A 22,891-nucleotide genomic window follows, 5' to 3' on the forward strand; every position below is an offset into this window, starting at 1 on the left:
AATGAGAAAGAGCTTCCTTAGTTCGCCGACTTGGTGAACTATTTGGCATGTGGGGAGTTTCCTCCCGATTTCTCCAAGAATCAAAGGAAGAAACTTAAAAGAGAAGCAACACATTATGTGTAGGATGACCCCATTCTTTACAAGAGAGGAGTAGATGGTTTTCTCCGAAAGTGTGTCCCGGATAAAGAGGTCAAAATGTGTTAAAAATGTTTCATTCCGATCCTTGTGGAGGCAACATGGGAACCAACAAAATAGCCTTGAAAATCTTACAAAGCGGTTTAAGGTGGCCTCACATCTTTAAGGATGCATGGGGGTTTGTGAAGACTTGTGATCGTTGTCAACAAGCCAGCAACATTTCCAAGCGAAATGAGATGCCTCAACAACCAATTCTTGAGCTAGAGGTATTTGATGTATGGGGTATAGACTTTATTGGACCATTCCCTTCTTCTCATGGGAATCAACACATCCTTGTTGCGGTTGAATATGTTTCAAAATGGGTTGAAGCCATTTCCTCCCCAACTAATGACCACAAGGTAGTAATGAAATTGTTCAAGAAAGCCATAATTCCAAGATTTGGGATTCCTAGAGCAGTGTTAAGTGACAAGGCCTCACACTTCGTGCATAATTCTTTCCAAAAGATGTTGAGGAAACATGGAGTTCATCAAAGGTTCGGTCTAACCTACCATCCACAAACTAGTAGGAAAGATTGGTTGTAAAAACATGATGATGCTCTTTAGGCATATAGAACGGCATTCAAGACCCCAATAGGCACAACTCCATATTGACTTGTTTATGGAAAATCTTATCATCTTCCGGTGGAGCTTAAACACCGAACTCGATGGGCCATTAAGAAGATTAAATTAATTTCGACTTGGCTAGTGCGGGAAAACAAAGATGGCTTGATCACATGAGCTTGAAGAGCTTCGATTGGAAGCTTATGAGTGTGCTAACATCTACAAGGCTCGCTCAGAGGAATGACATGATTGAAAGATTGAAAAGAAAACATTTCTTGTAGGCGAAATGGTACTTCTCTACAACTCATGAATGAAATTGTTTCTCGGGAAACTTTTGTCAAGGTGGAGTGGTCTTTTTGTTGTCAAAGAAGTATTCCCTCATGGAACCGTTGAAATTTCAGATTTAGATGGATTGAGATCGTTTAAGGTCAAAGGGCATCGCCTCAAGTTTTACTATGAGGGTGCTCATGTTGGGCTGATTGAGTTGTTACAATGCAATCTTACCTCCTGAGTGTGGGGGTCGTCAAGCTATTAACGTTAAAGAAGAGCTTCCGGGAGGCAACCCGAGTATAAAAAGAATAAAGAAAAAAAAAGAGAATAAAAAAATTGAGTGAGTGGAAAAATGAAGAAGAGAGCATGATTGAACTTATTTTGCTAACATTTAGTTGAAGATGTGTTCTTGTGGTTTTAGATGTAGGATTTTGGTGCAAATAAGAGCAAAGAAAACAAAAACTGAAAATCTATCAACAAATAGGAGCGGGCGCTCCTAACTCATAGCACGCCCGCTCCTAGCTCAAGTACAGAACCAAAAAACATCAAAAGAGGTAGGAATGGGCGCTCCTCAACATATGCACGCCTGCTCCATACGGATGAATATCATCAGGTACCTGAAGGAGCGAGCGCTCCACGACACATGCATGCACGCTCTGGCTTCTTCAGCTAAATCAGAAACCAAAGTAAAAAATAGGAGCGGGTGCTCCAACAAGTCTGCACGCCCGCTCCTTATTTTGAAGAAACAAGACAGGAACTCATCAAGTTGTAGAAGCGGGCGCTCCAAGGTGACTGCACGCCCTCTCCAATCTGGGTTTCAAAATCATTAATGAAGTTCAACACTTGGAGCGGGCGCTCAAAGAAATGTGCACGCCCGTGCCATGCCAATGCCGTAGCTAAATTCACTTTCGGAGGGGGCGCTCCGAGTGACCTGCACGACCGCTCTAATCTGGCAAAGAATTTCAGAAAGTCAATCAAGTATAGGAGCGGACGCTCCAAGAACTCTGCACACCCGCTCCAACCAAAAGCCGTAGCTAAATTGTATTTTGGAGCGGGCGCTCCTTGGATGCTGCATGCCCGCTCTTCTTCTGGCCTTGGAATCAATTTCACCTTCAAAGTATGGAGTGGGCGCTCCTCACTTTTAGCACGCCCGCTCCATTCAGTGGCTGAGAAGGCAGAATTGACCTTCAAGAGTAGGAGCGGGCGCTCCTACGAGCCTGCACGCCCGCTCTAACTAAATCTGATAAAAAAAAAATTGGGATCTTTCTTTCCTCTTTTTATCCACTTTCCCCCTCTCCTCACCATTCATTGTCCATCTTTTATTCTCTCTCCTCCTTCCATATACTTTGTCTCTCTAAAAACCCCATTTTTCTCCAACTTCTCTCTTCAAAATCTTCATTTTCTCATCAAATTTCTCACTAAAAAATCACAAATTCTTGTTCTTCACTCAATTCTCTTTCTAACAACACCAAATTTATCCAAATTCAAGAACAAAATTTCCAAACCATAAAGGGCCACCATTGTTAAATCAAGGAAAGCTTAGATTCTTGAAGGAATTGGAGCAAAGGAAGCTAGATTTGAGCAAAACTTGGGTGATTAAGAGTATTTTCATACTCTTTGGGCATAATCTTCCTTCCCTACTTCACTTTTCCTCTTAAACCATAGTGGTTTTTCTTTCAATTTCTTTATTCTTGTTTATTTTTGATGAATTGTGTAGTTTACTTCATTATTTGTTGAAAATTTCAGAATTATTGTGCTTCATGGGTTATAGAGTGAGAAAATTGTGATAATATTTAGATTGCTAAGTAAGTGATTGTATTTTGTGATTTGTGTGATTGAAATTGTTGTGTGTTGGTTGGAATTTTTGTTGGTTGTGGAATTTGTATTGGAAAATACTTTGTTTGTTTGAAATAGGTACTTGGTTTATTTTGGGGGCACTACAACAAAATATAGCGTAGGTAACAATGATAAATCTTTGCCTAATATAGAAAAAGTGTTGCCTTGTAACTAAGCCAACACATATGAGGCGTAGTTTATGCCCTCGTTGTCTAATCCTAAGGCAACACATTTTTATCTAAAGGCAACAGTTTTATTAGCAAAGGTAAAATGATGCCTAAGGCAACACTTTTACAAAGGCAACATATGAAAAATGTTGCAACCTTAGACAACAATTTAAAATCGTCACATTATGCTATAATATGCAACAACCTTTCACTTGTTGTATTTGCTAGTTTTAATATGAGCAGCCAAATTTCATAAAGGAAGTATTTTAAAATTGTTACTTATGAACATAAAAACCTAAAATAAATCGACTATTTTTATATTGTATGTAATAACTCTATATTGCTTTTTACATTAAATAATATGCATACACTAATATTGAATCAGAATAATTTATATAATTAAATACTTGTAATATTACAATCTAAATTCCTAACCATAATAAAAATTATTGCCATCTATACAAAAAAAAAATAAAATAAAAAAAAAATTAAAAAATTGAGTTTACAAGTTTTTACAACACATTACGACAAGGTAACAAGCAGTGACCATATCAGCAAGCAATGACAAGGTAACGAGCAGTGACCATATCAGCAAGCAAATATGGCAGAAGAAACAAGCAGCAACACCAACGATGGGCACTAGCTAGCAGCTCAGCGACTAGTAGGGAGAACTTGTGCACGCAAGGCATGGCATTGGCAAATTAAGGAACTTTGTTTCCTTAGTAGAGAAAACATAAGCAACATCAACATCATCCAGACACCAAGAGTAGTAACAGCAACTGAGTATGTAAAGTCTAACCTACCACCTTCAACTTAAGACCAAAGTTTGAATTCATTATCGATTTACCACTCTTCGGTAAACTTGAAGTTGTGCTTGTTTACTACAACACTACCACGACTAAAACAACCCATATAGCCCAAGTAGAAGAACTACCCTGGATAAGAACAATAGGTAAATGAACTAATCAATACCCTTAAGATTATAGTAGCGGAAATAGAAAAAATAAGCAGCATGTAACAAAATGTTGTATAGTGAATTATTTCAATCAATAAACACATGTTGTCAACTGACAACGACAATAATTTGTAATCAGCTAGCTGCAAATGTAGAAAGCGGCAATTAAATGTGCAATGACGGATGATGTAAACAAATTTTAAAATTCAACATTCTTTAGCACAACTTACATTAGTTTGTTAAACATTTGTTACGTGTTGCAAAGTCCTCATGGGCTGTGATTAAAGAAGCGAGTGAGGTGCAGCCTGGTCAAAGAGTTAAGGTGTGCAGCGAGTTGCTGTTGTTTGGTAGGAACCTGAACCTCGTTTTCTTAGTGTCTTATAAAGCATTATAAATCAAAGGCCAACTATACTTATAATGATTAGTATAAACAACACTGGTAAGCTAAACAACTAACTGAACTCACTAATGCAATGGCATCCTGCAAAAGTCTTGTTGCTTGATTAATTGAGTCCTTCATTGCAGCATCTGAAGTTCATATGACAGCCTCGTATCTTTCTGCTACACCAAAATGACCCAATAAGAAAACAGAGTAAAAGGTTGTCTTTAAGACAAAGTAATTTCCCTAATCAATAAGATGCAATTTTAGTCTATGCTAAAACTAGACAGGATTGTAGTAAAAACAACCATTATTGCAAACCCATGAATCCTTACAAAGAAGCATATAGAAAAGGTTTAAGCTGTTACATTCAGTATTCGAGAATCTATTAGCAACATAAGCATTGCAGAGGAGTTGTAGTGGGCAGCTACCATAGCAACAGTACAGCAACAGCAGGCACCAACAGTACAGAAATTATGGGTGGTACTTTTGGCAAGAGAATAGTGCAGGGGTAGTTCTACCAATTTTGCAACACTCGTTCCAAATTCTCGAGACACTTTTAATTGATCCTAACATTAATCCTTTAAATAATAACTAATAAAAAATAAATAATAAATAAAAAAAATAAAAAAAATTTCAATAATGATTAAATTATATGTGCAATAATAGAATTGTAAGTAATGTTTCGAGCCTTTTTAACCCTTGAAGACGGGGCTTAGTTATGCTCAATTTATTCTCTCAAGCAGGACTTGGATAATTTGCCTCGTCACTATAGGTTAATTAATTAATAGGAGCTTTAATTTTCTCTAGAATACACTCTTTGTGGATAATTTTTCGTACCACACTTACAAATGAATTTGTTTAAGGTTTCTTAATTTCTTGCCTTTTTTCTTCATGAACCATTTAATTAATACAGGGGATAAAGTCGTGGGAGCTCAATGCTGAAGTGATTGTGTGGTTTGTGCAACACACTTGATAAACAAGATGTAATTAAAAAGTTTTGATTATGTAACTTCTTAGGAGAGCATCATTGAAGTAAATGTCAACAAAATTTACTTGTTAGTATAGAGTTTATTGTACCTGTGTCATAACGAGTCATCTTGCTCCTACCTCTAAAATGCTGATAGGCCAAAGAAAATGCAAGAGACAGGGAAAGGAAAAAAAAAGGAATGGCATGCTTAATATGATAGGGCGCAACTTGGTCCTTCATCCATAATCAAATTAAAATCAAAAAGATTCATCGTATTTCTTTGTATAAACTGTTTAATTTTCAATTCTGACATTTCTTCAAGTATATCTTCATTTATAGTGATGGATAACAGAAACAAAAGAATCAAATAATTCTTGAATGGTGATGAAATTTACCAGCCAAATATCATTGCAATTGTTCCTCAAACGACGAATTTCGAGAGGTAGAGCAACAAAGTCAACATGACAAAACTGACAATCAAAGTAATTTAGAAGCAGCTATTGCCATTGGTCAGAGTCAAACTGACAATGCAAATGCTCAACCTATTACCCTACGTAGGTCGCAATTCAACGACCAAGATCTCAACCAGACAGATACCTTGGTATTGTCTTAACCGAAGATCAAGACATCCTAGTTATGGGTGGAGATGAGTCAGCGACATACAAACATGCTATGATGAGGCCCGACTCTGCTAAATGGCAAGAGGCCATGAAATCCGAGATGGACTCCATGTCTGAAAATCAAGTCTGGGACTTAGTTAATTTGCCCGAAGGTTACATACCTATTGATTGCAAATGGATTTTCAAATTGAAAACAGACAAAGATGGAAATGTTTCTACATACAAAGCTAGACTGGTGGCAAAAGGTTATAGGCAAATTCATGGAGTTGATTATGAAGAAACCTTTTCGCCAGTTGCAATTCTCAAGTCCGTCTGGATCATCTTAGCGATTGCTGCATATTACGATTATGAAATATGGCAAATGGATGTCAAAACCGCCTTCCATAATGGGATTTTGGAAGAAAATGTGTATATGACATAGCCGGAAGGTTTTGTTGATCCAAGCAATGCCGGGAAGGTATGCAAGCTTAAGAAGTCCATTTATGGACTAAAGCAGACAAGTAGAATTTAGAATCTGTGATTCGATGAAGCCATTAGTAATTTTGGTTTTATCAAAAATCCAGATGAGTCTTGTGTCTACAAGAAGGTCAGTGGGAGTGACATCGCATTACTAGTCTTATATGTCGATGAAATATTACTCATTGGAAACAACACTAAACTGTTAGGGAAAGTGCATTTCAATGAAGGACTTGGGAGAGGCACAATACATAATAGGCATCAAGATCTATAGGGATAGATCAAAAAGGATGATTGGATTGAGCCAAAGTACTTATATAGATAAGGTACTAGAACGATTCAACATGGAAGGGGCCAAGAGAGGGAACCTACCCATGTCCCATGGCATAACTCTCAGCAAGAAACAGTGTCCACGGACACCTGATGAATAACAGAGAATGAGTCAGATTCCATATGCTTCGCTTATTGGATCGATCATGTATGCCATGATATGTACCAGGCCTGATGTATCGTATGCCTTGAGTGCTACGAGCCGATACCAATCAGACCCAGGAGAGGCGCATTGGACTGCATCCAAGAATATCCTAAAGTACATGAAAAGGAACAAGGATAAATTCATGGTCTATGGTGGCTGTAATGATTTGGTTGTTGAAGGTTATACTGACGCAAGCTCCCAGACTAACAGAGACGACTCCAATTCGCATTCGGGGTACATATTATGCCTTAATGGAGGAGCGTTTAGTTAGAAGAGTGATAAGCAGAGCACCACTGCAGATTCAACAACTAAAGCCGAATACTTGGAAGCTTCGGAAGCAACTAAGGAGGCAGTTTGGATTCGTAAGTACATTGGTGAACTTGGTGTTGTACCCTCAATTAAGGGTCCAATAGACCTCTATTGTGATAACAATGGAGCTATTGCTCAGGCTAGGGAGCCAAGGGAACATCAGAAGGTCAAACATGTCAAGCGGCGATTTCACATGATAATGGAATGGAAATCCGAGGGTGAAATAAGAATTTGTAAGATTGGAACGGACGAAAATGTAGCCGATCCTCTGACTAAACCTTTGTCACAAGTGAAGCACAACAAGCACGTTGAGACAATGGGAATCAAGCATATTGGAGATTGGCTTTGATTTCCTTGTATAGATGTTATAATTAAACTTGATGTCTTAATGTAAAACACTATGTTGAACCATTCAATTTTGGAGCAATTAAAATTTCTGCAAATTTATGATTACTCCATATCTATTTAATTGTGGTTTAGAATCAAATAATGAGTCCAATCGATTTCTAAGAATATTCAAAATAGGGTATTAAGACCATGTCTTGGATAAAGAAACATATGTTAAGTGAACACTGAATATTTTAATCGAAAATTATCCCTTATCGAGATCATTAAAACGATGGACGATTAATGACCACTTGAGATTAGTGTGTAGTATGATTTATAGCACCGTTTCTTGTGCTACAAGGACATGATAGTCATAAATCATTTGCACTGGTACTAGTTTGGAACTGTACCGGATAGACCTATGAGAACACTTTAAGAGATATCAAATCGTCATAAGTAGATTTCTCATTATAGCTATCGGAACCTTTTTCCTCGACCATGAGTATTGCAAGTTCTCTTTTTTGAGTACTAGTCGTTTTGATGTTGTCAAACGTCTTCCGTAAGTGGGGATTATAACGGTAACACTCGGGCGACTAGGTCCTCTTAGTAAGGAAAGCTTACAGTACAAGACTGGGAATGTCCCTTTATTAACAATAGGAAACATGTCTTTGTTGTTTACAAGGCCTCTCGAAGAGCAAGACTGTGAAAATGCATGGCCGTGCTAAGATGGAATTTAGAAATCATCTGTTTATTGACAGTCAAACTCGGGAATCGAGAAACACTTCTGGACGTAATAAGGATGACAAAGAATCTTACCTTATAGTTCATGAAGAGACATTAAGGGACATAGGAAAAGGGCTATACACAAATTGCACACTTCTCCGGAAGGACAAGTGGGAGATTGAAAGGAATGGTGTCCTTCCAACAAGTGTATTATTCCGGTAGAGGGTTCAGAATTATTAAAAAGCTAATTGTTCAGTAAGGTCAAGTGATTGGAATGCCTAGGTGGAGGCCGCTTCCGATCAGTAATATTAATGTACAATTAATATTACAGCTTAATCTTAACTGAACCCTTTAGGTCGAATCCAATCGAACAACCGATCCGAGACGACGAATCAATCCGAACGATGTGATGAGTTGTCAGAGTTTTACGAACAAAGACATCGGATATCACTATGCGAAAAAACGAATTCCCCACCGGTTCAAACCCCCCCTTTCCCACCGGTTTTGAACCAAATTGTATTTGGGGGGTGCTAAAACCCCATAGATTTCGCACCGGTTCAAAACCGGTGGGAAAAGGACTTTTCGCACCGGTTCTTATGGAAAACCGGTGCCAAAAACTAGACTTTTCGCACCGGTTTTGTCTTATAACCGGTGCCACAAGTCTCCAAAAATATTTTTTTAAAAACTTTTAGCACCGGTTCTGTACCAAAACCGGTGCCAAAAGGGCCCCAAAAAAATAAAATAAAATAAAAATTTGCAATTTTTTCACTTAAATTGTACCAAATAGTTATATATAATCATAATATACATAAAACACATATATTTTCATCAGTAGCTTGTAATATTACACTTTAAACAACTAAAAAAAAAAATGGACATATAAACACTAACATATATATTTTCTTCAAAAACAGCATACTGTCTGAGTTGTCCTGGTCTTGTGCTGGTGGCTGCTCTGCTGGCTGCTGTGTTGATTTGTTGTTGTTTGTTCAGGCTGATAGGCTGCTCTGCTGTTTGCTGTGCGGCTGTTTCTGTTCTACTGTGCCTCTGTCCTGTTCGGGCTGGCTTGGAATCTATTTGCTTCTGTGGCTGTGCCTCTGTCCTGTTCAAGCTAACTCTAGAGTTAACTGCAACATGATAATTCCAGTAGTGCACATCTAACTGTATCAATACAAATAAACATCAGGCATAAATCAAAAGAATCTAAAAATTATCTTTTTTTTATAAGTTGAGCCATTAGCTACCAAATCTTATAAATACCTGAAACTCATTTCTAACTCTTGTAGATACAGGCTGGTTTGTGACTTGTGAGTGCTCAATGTTAACTATTACAGGCAATGGCGGATCTTGAACATTTTTCTATTGGGGGGCAATTATTTTTTAACATAAATATATGTCTAAAACAAAAAACAATAAAATAAGTATTGGTATGTTAGGATTATAATATGAACAAAAACAAGAAACTAACTCTAAACAATTAAACCCATAAAGTAATTATTGAATGAATATGCCTTACTTTCATATGTTTAGCAGTGACTCAATTTAGTTATTATCAATGCATCACAATTCACAAATCACAAGTATTGTAAAAGTTAAATAACAAGTTGACAATCGATAGTCAGCAATCTATTACCTCAATATCATATTATCACCTACTATACAATCATCAATTTGTTTTTGATTGGTAAAATTAGTCAGAGTACTAATTTGACTACACAAAAAAATAGTTGAAAATTGAATTCATAAAATAATTACTCCTTAAAAAAATGAATTGAAACAATAATATACTCCGTAACTCGTAAATTACCTGATGAAGTGATGATTGTAGACGAAAATCATGAAAATATGAAATACATTGGAATTGGAAAAAGTATCATTGAAAACGGTTAGAGGGATGAGTCATGAGTGTAGTCAAGCTTTTCTAGTTTCACCTCTTTCTAGTAAATAAAAAGGCAGTCAGTTATTCCTAGTTGTATTTTATTGGGCCTTTCACATTTTTACCCAATATTATCTTATTGGAATACAAGTATAATTATATCAGCCCTTTACATGTTAATTTTTTTTTTTTATAAATCTATCAGGGGCCAAGCCCCGTTGAGTCTCTTATATAGTTCGTCCCTGATTACAGGCCTCTAGACTCAACAATCCTGAATAATACCATACATTGATGCTAGTAGTATATAACGATTCAGGCAAGATACAGAAATTAGAGCTGAAATGTGACCCTTAATAGGAACACCCATTAACACTAGAACTTAGCATACATGCCAGGCATGTTAACTATTACAGGCCACTAGACTTCACAATCCTGAATAATCCCATACATTGATGCTATTAGTATATAACAATTCTAACAAGATACAGAAATTAGAGCTAACATGTTACCCTTAATAGGAGCAGCTAATCAACACTAGAGCTGAGCATACATGCCAGATATAATAGTGGTCACAGGATCCTACTACTTGTAATGCCAACGATTTCAAGCAAGAAAAGAGATCCTGGAACCTTAAGCTGGCTATAGAAAAAAAAAATACTTAAGTTGTGCATATTTGCTAATTTAGTCATAAATAAATTCTACATAAGAAATAACCCCTTTACTGGACATCCTAGAATATTAAGTGACTATGAATGAGTAATTAACATACCTTTATATTGAATCCTGCTTTTGCACTGGTCTCCAGGAAAATTACCCCTGCATCACGAGCCTTATTATCTCCTTCTTCTATAAAGACTTGCCTGTTCAAATCTTCAATGTCAAAACATTCTAGCATAAACACTTTAAAATGCTATAAGAGCTTCAACAGAAATTGTACATTACTAGTACATGGTTTCACCCTTGTACTTGTGCATTAAGGAAGAGTAGAAATATAAGAGCTTCAATCAAAACAAATTACATTGTAGGTAAACTTTCATGTGTCCTTAAGGCATTAACATGTAAAAATGATCAAGGTTGAAGTCATTAGCATACAAAGCACTTACTAGAAACATCATAGACGATAACATCAACTAAAGAATCTCTGATGTAACTGGGAATAAGACTCCGAAATCTTTCCTGTCCAGTAGTATCCCTGGAATTAGCAGTTAAAGGTTCAGAACATGGGACAGAATCATATAAATCAAGTCTACAAGACAACAAGTTATATTGGTAAATCATTAAAACGTCATGAGATGGAAAATCTAGAGATAAATTTTTCTGCTATTATACGCAATGAGTTCAGGGCGCTTAAGAAATTTGTTTCTTACTGCTTTAACATGAATATACATTAACTGACGAGACATTTGACGGTATCATACCAGAGTTGCAAGCGCACTGTTCGGTCTTCAAGATACATGGTTTTCGTCAAGAAGCCAATCCCAATAGTGGCCTGCCATTAAGTTGACATTATTAAAATATATCAAAATAATACATGTCCTAGATTTCAATATACATCAAATACACAATAAACAATACCAAAGAATAAGAGTTGCACATACGGCTATACCAACATGATTTCATGATGATGTAACCTGAAGTTTTGATGGCCAAAATTATTTTGGAGTATTACTTTATACTTGTAGGATATTAGGATCTTACTAATTTCCAATTCTAAACTTGTCCATTAGATATTGAGAAATCTCCACTATATATTAAATAGGCCAACTCTAGGATGAGAAAAATATACTATATAAGTAAAGTTTACAAATTTGAAATGGAAATGCAAATTTTATTACAGGAAGTTGAACTCATCTCCTATGACAATGTGGCTCAGTGGTTGATATCATTCATAAAAAATCATGCCAATCTATAATTATATTGTTGGCCATGAAGTGCAAACTATCGTTTAGTACAAGTCATGCCTCCCATGGAAGATTTTTTTTAAAAAAAGAACTCGGTATCATGCATCTTGGTTTTATCAAAGACGTCCTTATTTGACTTTAAAACTTAAAGTTTCTGGATGGTGCAATATACCAAATTATCAATTACTAGTGTATATAATTACGGGAAGAAAAAAAAAATAATTTTGATGACTGATATCTAAATCATAGCCAAAATTAGATGATTCGTACCAAATTTATCCTACCTGAAACCAAGGTTGGGATTGATTCTATCTGAAACTACAGTCACCAGACCCAAAACATAACAAAATGACCCCATTGTCACCTTTAAAAGCCCCTACTTGGAGTCATGCCTCTGATTCTATGATCAGTCAACAAATTACAGAACCATGCACTTGATTGCGGAATGACAAATCTTTGACAAACTATAATTCCTAGTACATATTTGAACAAAATTGCAATTGTATCCTAAATTAATGAAAATTCTCTAGAAAAATTTGTAATCCTAGCATGAAACAGGGTAAGTTAGGCACAAATACACAATTCAATAAAATAAAAAAAATAAAAAATAAAAAACAGTAAAATTAGGCATAAAATCATATCATTTGAAAACAATTAGACTAACTAACATCAATTCCAACAAATTCAGCAACCATAAAGGACTTCCTTAGCTTAACAGCAGTAGATCACAAATTTCCAGCAAAATTGAATATCAAAACTTTTACTAGTGATAGGTAGACAAGATTTAAAAGAAATTGATGCTTCTAGGATAGCAATTCATACCCTGTAAGTTGTAAGGTCAGACAGTCATGTTTCAATCTTCAGTATTTTAAACTGTGGACAGTAGTTGTTTCTCTTCACATAATTTTTCTAAAAGAACAAAAGAGTATTAGATAATTTGCTCAGATCCTCTTTCTCATAGTCATACTAATGAGAAAGACTAGAAACGTTTCTAATCAAATAGAGCATGATGAAATAGACAGGAAGGATGATAGAGCATGCAAGTTTACAGCAGTTCAACAAAGATCATGCACACACACACACAATACAAGGGGGGAGGGAGGTGAAAAGAGAAATATCTGATCAAATATATCAGAAACCTGATCAAAACGCAATATCAGAAACCTGAAAAACAACACCATTTTTACCTAATTAAGAACTATCACAAAGTCATATAGTAACAATTCTATGCTCAATCGTGACACACAAAGCTAACAGAAAATTAGCTAAAATTTCTCGAATTATCCCAAATTTTCCTTACAATTAAAAACCCTTAATCTCGAATCGCAGAAAAAATAACTTAATTAGTAGAAATCAAACCGAATTGAAGAAAAAATCATACTTAAATAAGCAGGCAGCAATTAAGGATTAATAAATTCAACCAATTAAGGAGAGATCGAAATTCGAATATGAGAATGAGGTAGAGCTAAATTTGTAGTGTTGTATCGAAAAATCCAGAAAAAAGAATCAGTATGACGAAAACAATAGAGATTTACCAATTGGATGAGAGTAAAAATAATCACCACCAGCACCCACCTTGTAACCACCCTCTCACCGCCATGAATATCTGAAACCCCACCACAACCACCCAAAAGCCACCCAACCAACTCGCACCACCACCAATTAAAGCCCCACGTCACCAGCGACCACCAACAAACCCACCCAACCAACTCGCACGTCCACCAGCGACCAGCCGACCACCTTACCACCTCCAACAAACCGAAACCCCAACTAACTCGCACGACTACCACCGACCAGACGACCACCAAGGAACCCACCCAACCAACTCGCACGACCACCAGCGAACCGAAACAACCACCTTGTTACCACCTCCAACAAATCGAAACCCCAACAAACCACCGCTAATTTAGATCTGAAACCCCAACTTACCACCACCAAGGAAACGAATCGAAATCCCACCATAAAAATCTGGGGATTTGTTAAACATCGCCCACAAATTACTACATAAAGCCCACAAAATTCACTTGGTTTCCCAAAATTGCCCTTGACCTTAAAAAAAAACACTCACACTCTCATCACTCACACTCTCATTGCGCATTGCTCATCTTCTTTCAACCTCTCTAAAAAAAAAAATTTCAAAATAACGGCAATGTCGAGGCGGCAAGGCAAGGAAGTGGCGGCGGCGGCGGAGGGAAGGATGTCCCAAGGAGGAAAGGTATATTTTGTTTAAAAAAAAAAAAAAAAAGGGGAAAACCGCCGTGAACGCGGTGGGGCGCCCTGGCTGGACGCCCAGCCGGCGGTGGTGGCGCCAGATGCAGACGCCGCCACCAGTTGGCTGGCGCCTGGGCTGGACGCCACCGCCACGGTTGTGCACGTAGGACGCCCGACGCACAGCTGAGTGCTTATGTTTTTCTACTCCTCGGATGTACCTTGTTTCCGGATAAGAGCGGCGGAAACAAGCTCAGGCCACGCGACATCGTAGAGGCGTGGGATCGGCTACGTTGGCGTATTTGTATCGCCAACTAGGATTTGCGAGTCGGGCTGACGCGACAAGTATCACTGGGTGTCTGACTCTATTGCAGACTTGGATATACGAGTACTTTCCTGCATTGCGACCACATCGTGACCCAGTTCCTATTGATGAGGGGATGCCGCGTGCTTGTGCGTGGAGTCCGCGCTCGGAGAAGAAGTCCGTTGACCGCCTCCGATCGATACGGTTATTGCTGGACAGGCTGTCCCCCTTAGAGGTAACGTTTATTTATAGAGTCTACATTTTATTATTTGCACATATTATATTCATGTTATTATATTTTATATGTTGTAATTGTACAGGTGAATTGGATGCCTTTCGGCCCGAACCCTAGTGTTAGGGTACCCAGGACCCTGTACACGGGACTCATTCAGTATCGTGACATCGTCGAGGCGTACATGCCCCAGCGTTGTCTTCGCCAGCTTGGATTTGTCCAAGTTGTCCCTCCTCCCCCGGCGTGCCCGATGAAGGCGGTCCGACCTGCATCGTCGAGGGAGTACGTCGTGGAATGGCCGGATATCATGACCGGGACGTGGGACCAGTTTCCGATGGTGGCTCGATTATGGACAGCGGAGTTGCAGCGGCCGCCCTCTGGGGTTACTCCCATGTGTGACCATTATTACATGGAATGGTTCAACCGGTATTCGCACCCGAGGTTGATCGCTGATCTCGACCACAGCGATGATGATTATGTGCCACCGCCTACTGCCACGGAAGCGGTATGTCTTTTATTATATTTATCGTTGTCTTTTAATTAAGTTTTATTTGTTGTTATTGTATTTCATCTTCTGTTTTTTGTTGTATGCAGTGGATGGGAAAGATAATGCAAGACGTTCAGAAACTCTCTTTTGAGAAGGACAGCATGAGTGCAACAGGGAGAGCTGTTGTTGATAGTCTGGAACAGACCCTTGCGCAGTGGGAGTCGTCGTCGAGGAGGGATTACTGATGGTTATTGTATTTTATTTATAGAGCATTATGTTGGACATTATGTTGTAAAATTGTAACATTTTAGATTGTTCTTTTAGCTTCCAACTTAAACATATTATCAGTGCTGTTTTTAAATTTTGATATAACCGTTCGTGGATCCGCGCAACTTACCCATGCAACATATAGAATGCAGTAAGCAATACAATATAAAATATTAATGTTCTCATTAAAAGAGCAACGTACAAATAAGATTACAAATAAAGAATGTAAACAAGAAAAACTAAAATGCAGCTAGGGTGTTCCATTCGTGGATCCGGTCATTATATAGCGAACAGTGTATCCAAAGCAGCGGTCCATGAATCAATCCAGTCCTTGGTAGCTCTATGAGCGCTCTCAACTCTACGTGTTGTAGTGTTCCCAAAATGAAGTACCTGGTTTGTCCAATATTTGACAAACTTTTCCCTATGAGGGACCCATTGATGCATCACATAGTCCACCAGTGCCGGACACCACTGGTACGAATCCCTGAAGTTAGCCAATGCTCGCTCATACGCTTCCTCTGTGGTAGCCTGTAGGATCTTCCGCCACTTACCATTCACCAATCTCTCTGCCATTTCCAAATTCTTCTTGAAAAGGTTGTAGGCTTTCACTTTCACGCAGTTGTTGATGTGCCATGTGCACAATAAGTGGTTCGATTCGGGAAACAGCTCTGCTATGGGGGCAAAGAGACCTCCCTCACAGTCGCTGACGATGGCTGCTGGATGAACATTAGGCCCGATGTAGTTTCTCAGCTTCTCCAAAACCCAATAATAACTTGGAGCCGTCTCATCCCTGATGATTGCATGACCAATCAGAAAGTTCTGGTTCGTTGGAGCCATCCCAACCATCTCAACCAGAGGGAACTTGTACTTGTTTGTCTTGTACGTTGAAGTCGATCAAAATCACAAATGGCCAAGACTTGATCATATCAGCACAATCAGGATGCACAAGGAAAAGATGAGTCACCTCCGCTGTATCTTCATCAGAATCAAACCAGAACAGGTAACCACGTGATTGTGCCTGGTGTAGCAGCTGCTGTATAGGGTTCCTTCCCTCTGACCGTTCAAACCTGAGTTGCTGTCTGACGTTGTAGATGTGTCTTCGGTTTGGATGGTCTTCTGGAAATTTCTCTAACACAGATGCTAATATTTTAGCAGGCTTCACTTGAGCATCACTCATTTCTTTCACAACTAGTTTCGCAGCAGGACTTAAGCCGCTCAGTTGTCGATAACCCTCTTCATATACTATCATCTCATGGTTGTGATACCCCCATTTAGAGTAACCTATCACTTCCCAACCGTCACGACTCCGTAGTTGTCGAACCTTTACTCTGAACTCACACCCACAACCTTTCCGCTTTGTGTCAAACCGAGTGGCTGTACGAAAATCTCTTTCTTCTCTTTTGCGATAACGGTCACATCTCAAAATGCGATCCATTCTACCATCCCGTTGAGATTTATGAGTTGCTACTACCAAGCAAAATCCAGCTGCAATTGCAACCTGTTTTGCCCAATCAATCACCTGTTGAGCTTCTTCGAATGGACCATCATGTCCAAATATCTCACTGTAATCATTTCCGTCTCCACCATATTCCTGCATCAATTATATATTACAATAAATAAATTTAACGGATAATACATTTAATTTCTATATTTCCACATAATTAACACAAAAAAAAACATAATTATATATAATCAAACTTAATTTTTATAAAAACCCAATTCGAATTTTCAAACTAAATTTAAAAATATACCATTTCGAATTTTCAAATTTAATTTTAAAAAAACCTATTTCGAATTTTCAAATTTAATTTACAAAAAACCCATTTCGAATTTTTTTAAAAAATCATTTTCGATTTTTTATTTTCACAAAAAAATTAAATAAAAAACAACAACAAAATCAAAAAGGAAAAAATAAAAATTAATTATTAAAGGTGGCGTCTGCCAGGGCTGCCACACCCACTGGACTGGCGCCTGGCAGGGCCGCCTCACCCAGTGGAGTGGCGTCTGCCTAGGACGCCAGTCTGGTGGTCTGGGCGTCTGGGCTGGACGCCACTCTGGTGGTCTGGGCGTCTAGCCTGGACGCCACTCTGGTGGTTCTGGCGTCCGGCTTGGACGTCCAGGCTACGGTTTGGGCGTCCACCCTAGGCGCCGGAGCCACTACGACGGTAAACCGTGAATTTTAGCGGTCACTTACCTCGTTTTCCGTCGACGACGACGTACCTCCGGCGTCCCCCGCATCTCCGGCCTGCCATCCGGTCTCCCCCGGCGAGCTAGTACGGCTCCACATTTTTTACACCGAGATTATCTCAATTTTAGCAAAAGGGCATAATGGTCAAATCATAACATATTTGTAGGCTTTATATGGTAAATTGCGGGCGATGTTTAGCGTTTCACAAAATCTGAGGACGGGGAGAGGAGAGAAAAGGAGATTATAGAGGGGATTAAGATGAAAGAGAAAAGCGGAGTAGGGTTTGAGATTATACAGGGGTTTGAGATGAAAGAGGGAGTGAGGGACTACGGAAGAGGAAAAGTAAGATATTGGAGACCGGTTTTTTTTTTATTTAACAATTGCTTTCGCCCTGGTTCGAATCGGTGCGAAAAGTTTCTTTTCCCACCGTTTTGATTAAAATCGATGCGAAAAGTCTTTTTCCTAATTCCGCCCCTTTTTTTACCATTAGTTTTCAAGAACTGGTGCGAAAAGTGTGGTGCTTTATTCATTTTTTCTACTAGTGTATCGAGCTTAGAGCGTCGAGACCGAGCGTCGCAAGTCGAGTCGAATTTGGAATTCGACGAGACGTGAAATCAATCAAGTTACAAGTTCAAGTTAGGCCGAACCCTCGCATTGGCCTAGCCATGCGAGGGCTAGGCTATCTCGAGCTAGCATGTGCATCGCAATGCTAGCTGCAAGCCTAGCATGCTAGGCGTGCTAGGGGCCATGCATGCTAGCTAACCATCGCAAGCATCGCAGCCTTGTGTGCGTGCTAGCATGCCAAGCGCCCAGCCATCGCTGGCCAAGCATGCATCGCAAGGCTAGGCCTTGTTAGCATGATACGCACTGACGCATTGCTAGCCAAGCAAACATCGCAAGGCTAGGCCTTACTGGCATGCTAGGCACTGGCGCATTGCTAGTAGCAGCGTCGCATAGCACCACGCACTAGCTAGCAGCGTGCTAGGGATGCTGGGCTGTGCGTGTGTGCTAGCATGCAGCAACACGTTATGCCTCGCCTAGCAGTTGCGCCCAGCGTGCATGGCTCGCTAGCAGCACGCATGCACTAGCTGGTTGCGCATGCAGGCGGCTGGCTGTGCGTGTGTGCTGGCTGGCTGGCCAGGCTGCCCAACCTTGGTGCTAGGCTCTAGCTGGCAGCCTTGGCAGCCAAGGGAGGCTGCCAGCCAGCCACATGCCTTGGTGGTCCGGTTTTACTAAGTGGGGACCAATGCTTGGTCATTGTCTTGGGGAGCAAAGTGGGTTGGTCCTCTCCCTTGGTGGTCCTGATATACACGTTTTATAAATAGGTTTATCCCGACTTTTCATTACATTCTTGTATGGTTTTAGGCTCTTTAGAGCCATTTTCCGCTAGCATTCTCCTCTCTAGTGTGTTCGGTGTATTTTTTTTATAAGTTTTACAGGAACTTGAAGTTTCTCGGATGATTCGGACATGTTTTGAGCATTTTGGAGATGTTGGTGGAAAAGGATGTAAAACTGAGCTAAACAAGAACCAGTCTTAAAAGAATTTGCAAGCAATGAGCATACTTTGTACTGTGCCCGATCGGGATAAGCATACCCGGTCAGACCGGGCACAATAGGAATTCCTGGTTGAAGTTATTCAGGAAGTAAAAAAGTGATTTTATGGTATTATGCCACGCGCCCGATCGGGTAATCCTCGCCCAGTTGGACCGGGCGCGTGGGAGTTGGTTATACTACGAAGATCAGGATTGCAAGCCAGCAAAGGTTGTGCCTCACGCCCGATCAGGCGCCATATGCCCGGTTGGATCGGGCGCTGAGGAAGAATACAAGGAAGAAACAACTGCTTATTTAATCCCACCTGCCCGATCGGGGTATTATTGCCCGGTGTGACCGGGCAGTGTATTGTGATTCCGGTTTTTATTATTTTTGAGTTTTTATTTCATTAAGGGTATAAATAACCATTGTAATTATCATTAGTTGATAGGTTATTATCTCCTTAATTTTATTTCTCTCTCTAGAACCCTAGTTTTCATACTTTTTAGCAATTTAACTCTTAGGTTAGATTTGGGTATTGTTGATTAACAATTTAAGTAATTTCAATTGAAGCATCATTGGTATTCGTCTCTATTCCTTTCTCTTTCAATTATTTATGCTTTTCAATCATGTTTTCTATAATTATGATTGTTATTGCTTTCTTCAATATGTGTGAGTAGATTTCTTATTCCAAGATCTAGGGTAGCCCAATTATATATGATTGATGCATGAATTAATTCTTTAAATTCTCAAATAACCATTGTAATTGTCTATGATAAATTGATTGTGATTATGCCAATGATATATTAGAGATAATTAGTATTGTTATTAATCCATTGTTTCTATCACAACGAGAGTTGGAGTTTAACGGAATTGAGTAAATTGATTTAGGATTTGATATTCAACATGAGAATAGTTGAACGGATAATTGGGAATTGAAGTAAAGTGTTTAATGTCTCTAATTTGCATGATACCATGAGAATAGGCTTGATTGTGGGTTAGGGAAGCCATTGATACTCGAGAGAGGTCCTTGGTATTTGTTAGGGTTTGCTTTTCCCCGTGTTAATTGGAATTGTATGTTAGGGGTATATATATAATTGCATCGATCGTAATTGTGGTGATACTTGATCTTGGATGTTTTAGCTTATTGATTCATTATATTCGTTTGATTTATTCTAGTTTTCCATACTTTAGCTCTTAGTTATTCTACCATTGATTGATTCTTGCTTGGTAATTACTTGAGTCTAGATAAATTGGGTGAACCATAGTCTCTGTGGGATCGACCCTGACTTACCCTACTACATAATTAGGAGGAATAGTTATGTTATTTTTTCTAGGTGTGCGACCGCCTACCAAATTTTGGCGTCGTTGTCAGGGACTAAAGGTTTCATTCACTTATTTGTGATTCGTTTTTGCTATGCTTTATTTGTTGCTTCGGCTATTTTCTCTTGTGTTTTTTATATTCTTTATCTAGTTTTCTTGTAGCATGCCCACACGACACTCAGGGTCAGAAGATCTTGAACCATTTGACTCTGAGATCGAGGCAACTATAAGGAGAAGGAGAACAAGGAATCAACGAAGGAGAAACATGGAAGATGCCACGAAATCCCTTTTGGAGTACGGTATTCCTGATACGACTACCGGATTCCTTTCTAGCATTGTCAGGCCACCTGTGACGGCTCAACATTTTAAGCTTAAGCCCCAATTCATTCAATTTATCTCCAATGATTCATTTGCAGGCTCACCATATGATTGACCGGTAAGTCATATTGATAGTTTTCTAGAGAAATGTGATACAATGAAAATGAATGGTGTTACAGATGATGATATCAGACTACGCCTTTTCCCTTTCTCATTAAGGGATAGGGCAAAGGAGTGGTTGAGAGATGAAGGCACTGGCTCGTTCGATACATGGGACAAGCTAGTGAAAGCCTTCTTAGTAAAGTTTCTAGGACAGGAGAAGACTGCTAGGTTGAGAAACGAATTATCCACCTTCAAGCAGTCAGATGATGAGTCCCTATACGATGCGTGGAGGAGATTCAAGCGATTGCAGAGGCAATGCCCCCACCATGGTATTCCTGAATGGATGTTAATCCAAACCTTCTACAATGGTCTAACTCATGAGTTCCGTATCTACATTGATGCTGCGTCCGGGGGTTCTCTCTTGACAAAGAATCCAACTGATGCAAAAGAGTAGTTGAGAAAATGGCGGCCAATGCTAACTATCATCCAGGTGGCCGAAATAGTGTGAAAAAAGGAGGTAAATTAGATGTTGATGCTTTAACTCTTTTAACTAGTTCTGTGCAGGCATTGACAAGCAAGTTCGATAGGTTCCAAGCTGGAACATCCACTAGCTCACCTGAGATTTGTCAATTGTGTAATGTGGAAGTTCATATTGCACCCAATTGCCCAAAAGGTTTAAATGAGATGTCGATCGAGGAAGCTAATGCATTCTACACCTCTAACCCCAAAAGGCCATATGACCCCCATTCAAACACATACAATGAAGGTTGGAAGAATCACCCAAATTTTTCCTACAAGAATACCCAGGCTCAACAAAATCCACCTCCACCACCACCTTGAAACAACAACTACAATGCACCACCTGGTTTCCAACCAAGGCCACCTCCAGTCCAACAACCTATTCAACCACCTCCTCAAAAGTCCAACCTTGAACTAATGTTGGAAAACTTTATCACCACAACCAACAATTCCATCCAACATCAAAACAGTTCCATACAATAGCTACAAGCCCAGAGTAAGCTCATGGAAAATTAGATAAGCCAACTTGCTCACCAAGTTGGTCAATCCTTAAAGACACCGGGGACCTTTCTGGGTCAGACAGAGCAACCACAGAAAGGGCATTTGAATGTTGTTACTTTGAGAAGTGGAAAGCAATTGGAAGATCCTCCTATCAAGGAGCCATCAAAGGAGGTTGTTGAAGAAGTAGGTGAAGGTGAGAAGGAGATTCACAATGCTACGATCAAGGATGAAGCAAAGGATGCAACTCCAAAGCCACTTGCTCTATATGTGCCTAAAGTTCCTTTTCCTCATAGGTTAGCCCAAGCTAAACGTGAGAAAAAGTACGGTAAATTTCTTGACATTCTTAAAAAGCTTCATATAAATATTCCGTTTTTAGATGCTATATCCCAAATGCCTTCATATGCTAAATTTTTAAAGGATATGCTTTCTTACAAGAAAAAGTTGGAAGAGAATGCTACAGTTGCGTTGAATGCAGAGTGCAGTGCTATTTTGCAGAACACTCTACCTAAGAAATTAGGTGATCCAGGCAGTTATTCAATTCCAGTGAAGCTTGGAGATATTGAAATCAACAGGGCACTATGCGATCTTGGTGCAAGTGTAAGTCTCATGCCGTTGTCCATCTGTAAGAAGCTACAAATGGGTGAACTCAAACCCACACGCATTTCCTTATAACTTGTAGACAGGTCAGTCAAATTTCCTTTGGGAGTGCTTGAGGATAAACCTCTTCGTGTAGGTAAATTTTTCATTCCTTGTGATTTTGTTGTGATAGAAATGGAGGAAGATGTGAATGTTCCAATTATACTTGGTAGACCTTTCTTAGCTACTGCAGGTGCAATCATTGAGATGAAGAAGGGTAAGATTACTTTTGAAGTAGGTGATGAAAAATTGGAATACTCACTTTTGAATGTTATGGG

General features: G+C 39.2%; 2 protein-coding genes across 2 annotated transcripts; one reads left to right on the top strand and one right to left on the bottom strand.

The window, feature by feature from the left end:
• Nucleotides 1–9,049: 9,049 nt before the first annotated feature.
• On the bottom strand, nucleotides 9,050–14,041 carry LOC110694314 (GTP-binding protein ypt1-like). Its single transcript, XM_021871488.1, has 6 exons — nucleotides 13,534–14,041; nucleotides 12,821–12,907; nucleotides 11,516–11,586; nucleotides 11,201–11,289; nucleotides 10,867–10,967; nucleotides 9,050–9,382 (listed from the first exon to the last, which is right to left on the bottom strand). The coding sequence occupies exons 3-6, from the start codon at nucleotides 11,551–11,553 to the stop codon at nucleotides 9,050–9,052; spliced, it is 561 nt and encodes a 186-aa protein (XP_021727180.1). The 5' UTR covers nucleotides 11,554–11,586; nucleotides 12,821–12,907; nucleotides 13,534–14,041.
• A 7,378-nt stretch (nucleotides 14,042–21,419) lies between these two features.
• On the top strand, nucleotides 21,420–22,649 carry LOC110694315. Its single transcript, XM_021871489.1, has 3 exons — nucleotides 21,420–21,474; nucleotides 21,522–21,535; nucleotides 22,056–22,649. Exons 1-3 carry the CDS (start codon nucleotides 21,420–21,422, stop codon nucleotides 22,647–22,649), a joined length of 663 nt encoding a protein of 220 aa, XP_021727181.1.
• The last annotated feature ends 242 nt before the right edge of the window (nucleotides 22,650–22,891 follow it).

Source organism: Chenopodium quinoa, unplaced genomic scaffold (genome assembly GCF_001683475.1).
Source record: "Chenopodium quinoa cultivar QQ74 unplaced genomic scaffold, ASM168347v1, whole genome shotgun sequence".
Lineage (NCBI taxonomy): Eukaryota > Viridiplantae > Streptophyta > Magnoliopsida > Caryophyllales > Amaranthaceae > Chenopodium > Chenopodium quinoa.

What these genes read in the sequence shown, in the direction of transcription:
- LOC110694314 (XM_021871488.1), bottom strand. Translation starts at nt 11,553, where the DNA reads ATGTATCTTGAAGACCGAACAGTGCGCTTGCAACTCTG. An exon ending in ACAGTGCGCTTGCAACTCTG is followed by an intron (nt 11,290 to 11,515) that starts GTATGATACCGT and finishes TGCTAATTCCAG; the next exon opens with GGATACTACTGGACAGGAAA. An exon ending in AAGCAGGATTCAATATAAAG is followed by an intron (nt 9,383 to 10,866) that starts GTATGTTAATTA and finishes GTATTGATACAG; the next exon opens with TTAGATGTGCACTACTGGAA.
- LOC110694315 (XM_021871489.1), top strand. Translation starts at nt 21,420, where the DNA reads ATGGCGGCCAATGCTAACTATCATCCAGGTGGCCGAAATAGTGTGAAA.